Raw genomic sequence first — 5,320 nt, 5'->3', positions numbered from 1 at the left:
ATGGGGATATCTTTTCTTCATGTCCTCCTCTGCTTCCCAAGTTGCTTCTTCAGTATCATAGTTTCGCCACAGGACTTTAACTGAAGCTATATCTTTTGTTCTCAACCTTCTAACTTGACGATATAGAATCTGAACTTGTTCTTCTTCATAAGACAACCCTTCATTAATTTCAATTTCCTCATGGTTCAACACATGAGAAGGATCTGGTTTGGACAACCTCAACATCGAAATGTGAAACACAGGATGCACCAAGGCCATATCAGATGGTAACTTCAACTCATAATCCACCGTCCCAATTTTCCTAACAATCTCATAAGTGCCAATGAAATGAGGACTAAGTTTTCCCTTTTTACCAAACCGCATTACTCCCTTCATCGGCGACACTTTCAAGAATACTTTGTCACCAACAGAAAACTCTAGCTCACGTCGCCTCATGTCCGTATAAGACTTCTGTCTACTCTGAGCTGTCTTGAGTCATTGTACAATAAGATTAAATTTCTCGATTGCTTCATGAACTGAGTCAGGACCCAACAATTCTACTTCAGTTGGTTTAAACCAACCAATTGGAGACCGACAACGCCTCCCATAAAGAGCCTCATAAGGACCCATTTAAAGACTCGCTTGATAGCTGTTGTTGTACGTGAATTCCATAAGAGGTAAATGTTCATCCCAATTTCCTCCGAAATCAATAACCCAGGCTCGCAACATATCTTCCAAAATCTAAATAATTCTCTCTACTTGCCCGTCAGTTTGAGAATGAAAGGCTGTGCTCAATTTCACTCTAGTTCCCAAACCTTCCTGAAAAGATTTCCAGAAATGAACAGTGAATTGCGTACCTGTGTCAGATATGATGGATGCTGGAATCCCATGCAATCTCACTATCTCTTTTAGATATAACTTGGCATACTCCGCCTCGGTATATGACGCCTTCACAGGGAGAAAATGGGCAGACTTTGTGAGTCTATCCATGATCACCCAAATCGAATCAAACTTTGCTTTTATGCGGGGTAAACCCACAATGAAATCCATATTGATCACCTCCCACTTCCACTGCGAAATCTCGATATTCTGAGCTAGGCCTTTGATGTTCAGCCTTAACTTGTTGACAGTTCAAACACTTAGCCACAAAGTTAGAAATATCACCCTTCATGCTTTTCCACCAATAGTGTTGTTTCAAATCCTTATACATCTTGGTGGACCCTGGATACACAAAGTATTTAGAACTCTGCGCCTCCACCATCAATTCTTGTCGAAGTCCGTCAACATCAGGAACACATAACCGCCCTTGCAATCGTAGGACATTATCATCTGTCCCAACAGTGAATGAAGTGTACTCACCGCTTTCCACTCCATCGCGCAGTTTCATCAAAAGTTCATCATCATACTACTTGGACTTGATCCTTTCTACAATGTCAGACCGTGCTGGCGTGATTCCCACTAACTCAACATCTTCGGTTTAATCAAGTCTAACACTAGGACTAGCAAGTCTTCGAATTTTCCTTCCCATAGGCATGTCATGTGCACGCAAATATGCCAATGTGCCCATAGACTTTCTACTCAGAGCATCAACAATCACATTCGCCTTACCCGGATGATACAAGATATTCAAGTCATAATCTTTAAATAACTCCAACCATCTCCTTTGTTTGAGATTAAACTCTCGCTGCTTGAAAATATATTGTAGACTCTTGTGATTAGTGAAAACATCACAATGCTTACCATACAAGTAGTGACGCCAAATCTTCAAAGCAAATACCACAGCAGCCAATTAGAAGTCATGAGTCGAGTAATTCTTCTCATGCTTTTTCAACTGTCAGGACGCATAAGCAATCACCTTACCATTCTTCATCAACACACATCCCAACTCAATCCTAGAGGCATCACAATACACCACATAAGAGCCGAAGTCAACCTCGCCTTAAGCTCCTGGAAACTCTTTTCACAAGCTTCAGACCACTGAAACTTAGCAGCCTTTTGCATCAACTTAGTGAATGGTGAGGCTATTGATGAAAAGCCTTTCACAAACTTTCTGTAATAGTTAGCCAAACCCAAGGAACTACGAATATCAGTCACACTCGCGGGTCTAGGCCAATCCTTCACTGCTGAAATTTTCTGAGAGTCAACCTTAATATCGTCGCTGGACACCACATGGCCTAAGAAAGACACAAAATTAAGCCAGAATTCACACTTAGAGAATTTTGCATAAAGCTCGTTCTCCTTAAGTGTTGTTAGGGTTGTTCTCAGATGATTTGCATGATCCTCACGACTCTTTGAATACACCAAAATATCGTCAATGAAAATAATGATGAAATGATCCAGATAAGGTTTAAACACACGATTCATTAAGTCTATAAATGCAAAGAGGCGCATTAGTCAACCCAAAGGACATTACCAGAAACTTGAAGTGCCCGTAACGAGTACGGAACGCTGTTTTGGAATATCCTGCTCCTTTATTTTCAATTGGTGATACCCAGACCTTAAGTCAATCTTCGAGAAGAACTTAGCACCCTGAAGTTGGTCAAATAGATCATCTATCCTAGGCAAAGGATATTTATTCTTAATGGTCACCTTATTAAGCTGGCGATTGTCAACGCACATCCTAAGGGAACCATCTTTCTTCCTAACAAACAAGACTGGAGCCCCCCAAGGTGAGGAGCTTGGTCGGATGAAACCTTTATCCAACAAGTCCTTTAATTGGTCCTTTAATTCCCTTAGCTTCGCTAGAGCCATACGATATGGAGGAATAGAAATTTGTTGGGTGTCGGGAATAACATCAATCCCAAAATCAATGACTCTATCAGGAGGAATACCGAGAAGATCTTCGGGAAACACCTTGGGATAATCACTAACTATAGGAACAGATGCAAATTCAGGTACTATGACTTTTGTATCATTAACCGCAACCAAATGGTAGATACACCCCTTAGTAATCAATTTACGAGCCTTAAGATAGAAAATAAACCTACTCTCCAACAATAATAATTTCATCAGGAAAGGCAAAGCGAACTAACTTATGACGACAATCCACATTAGCATAATAGGCGGACAACTAATCCATCCCCATAATGACATCAAAATCGAACATCTCAAGTTCATATAAATCAGCCGTAGTCTCACGACCTTTAATCACAACAACAAAATTTTTATAGACCCTAGAGGTAATAATAGGAATACCGAAAGGTGTATCGACAAAGAAAGGGTTTCAATAGCAGTTCAGGTTCCATACCAAAATTGAGAGAAAAATATGGGGTCACATGAGATAAGTTTGAACCCGGATCGATCAACGAGTACGCATTAAAGGAGAAAATAGTAAGAATACCTGTAACCACAGCATCAGAGGCTTCAGCTGCCTCCCTATAAGTCAACCCATAAAGTCGAGTTGTTCCCTCATTAGAAGTGTTGGCAACTTCCTTTCCTTTACCATTACCATGGGCATTCTGATTCTTAGCAGCATTGCCAACAGGCAAATGCATAACAGAAGTAGAAGCAGGTGAATCATTCTTCTGATTGGATAAATTAGCCATCTCACGTAGCCATTTTTGGCAGTCTCTCTTAATGTGGCCTTTAATCCTACGGCGATGACAAATACTATCCTCCCACATAGCTGGTCGATTACTACCCTGAGAAAATCTGCTTTGATTATTATTAGTTCGCTGTCCTTGTCTACCAAAAGGCACACTGGCATTAGAATAAGCGCCAGATTGAGTAGACGTTAAGTGCCCTTTCCTTTGTTTTAATCGGGCCTTCTTGTTTTGATCTCTCTCCACCATCTCTTCGTTCTTTCGGTTCTCTTATTGCTCGGCAAACCCAAGTAATGATGAGAAAGTGCAAGTAGGAGACATAGCAAAAAAAAGACCACATGTGGATTTAATTCGTGGGACCAACCCACGTACAAAACGAGTCAACTTATGCTTCTCAGTCGGAATCATGTACAGTGCATATTTTGATAGACCGGTGAACTCCAAGCTATATTTACGAATAGATTTTGTAGCTTACTCAAGTTTCTCAAACTTGGTAGCCATAGAAAACCTCTCTTCATCAGACAGAAACCTTTCTATGAACGCCTCCTCAAATTCGGCCCTAGTAGGAGGTACAACATCATTACCTCTTTCAGACTCCCACACCTCAAACCAAGCGTGAGCAACGTCTTCCAACTGATATGACGCAAACCTTACATCTTCAGAACCCTGGGCATTCATTGCCCTCTGTGCCTTGAAAGCCTCATCCATAAAGTGTTGGGGGGCATCCGACTCTCGTGACCCAAAGAACTCTGGTGACTTTAAATCCAGAAACTGCTTAAGCCTACCTTCACCATGAGATTCCATACCTCTACGCTGATGCTGAGCTACAACTAATGCAATTAGCATTTGGATCGCCGCCTGCATTGACCCAATCTCAGTCACACCTGCAGCAGGAACAGCAGGAGCAGGCGGTGCTTGAGGTGGCGCATGATTCCCAGCGTTATTCCCATTACTAGCGTTTGCTCCCACTAGATTTTGAGTTCCTGTGGTGCGTCCTGAGTTACCAGTTTCGGATCGAGTTAGGGCTATTTCTGCAAGGCACGAATTAACGAGCGAATTAGAATGATCCTGAAAGGGCTTCAAGCTCTACAACACCATGTGGAAACAAGAAGAATAGAAAACACCTATAAATGTCCCGGGAGTTTCTCGATCATGCAGGTGATCAGTCTGCACAAGGAAAACTCCACTAGACACAGCTCTATAGACACCGACAGTAAACCTAGGATGTATCTAAACCTGGCTCTGATACCAAGCTTGTCACACCTCAAAACCCACCCTAGACGTGACCGACATCCGACATCATGAACAACATCGGAAGAACCTAAACATTGAATATCCAACACTAGAACTCGCAAGGTTCACTATTCAATTGCTAGCAGTTTATAGATAAATGCATTCTAATCAAGATATCAAAATTAAAATTAGCAGAAGTCTTTAATGTTATATAACTTAATCAAAACATAACAAGTGCCCAAAGAGTTACACAACAACTCTTCAACTACCTACAAAATGAATGTAAACTATGGAGCTTCTAAGAATAAAGAATGATCGTCTAATCATTGGGACGCAGCCTGGAAAACTAATATAAATAAATGGAACAAATAATTTGACGATGACCCACGAATGAGCATGTGGGCTCACCAAATCAATAGCAACAGCAACAACAAGTTCTCCTAGCGCTTTAGTCTCCACGAACCTACTCTTCTTCATTACTTAACATACCATAAAAAACAACAAAGGTATGCCTAAGTACTTTGAACTCAGTGAGTGCCTCAGGGACAATATGACATATAAAAATC

The 5,320-nt window shown here is 41.2% G+C and overlaps 1 protein-coding gene across 1 annotated transcript; it reads right to left on the bottom strand.

The window, feature by feature from the left end:
• Positions 1-1,456: 1,456 nt before the first annotated feature.
• LOC132057725 (uncharacterized) lies at positions 1,457-3,770 on the bottom strand. The gene is made up of 4 exons (XM_059450332.1): positions 3,320-3,770; positions 2,673-2,849; positions 1,858-2,153; positions 1,457-1,741 (listed from the first exon to the last, which is right to left on the bottom strand). The coding sequence occupies exons 1-4, from the start codon at positions 3,768-3,770 to the stop codon at positions 1,457-1,459; spliced, it is 1,209 nt and encodes a 402-aa protein (XP_059306315.1).
• Between the last annotated feature and the right edge of the window lie 1,550 nt (positions 3,771-5,320).

Source organism: Lycium ferocissimum, chromosome 5 (genome assembly GCF_029784015.1).
Source record: "Lycium ferocissimum isolate CSIRO_LF1 chromosome 5, AGI_CSIRO_Lferr_CH_V1, whole genome shotgun sequence".
In the NCBI taxonomy this organism is placed as follows: Eukaryota; Viridiplantae; Streptophyta; class Magnoliopsida; order Solanales; family Solanaceae; genus Lycium; species Lycium ferocissimum.
This window is presented reverse-complemented; position numbering and strand designations above follow the sequence as displayed.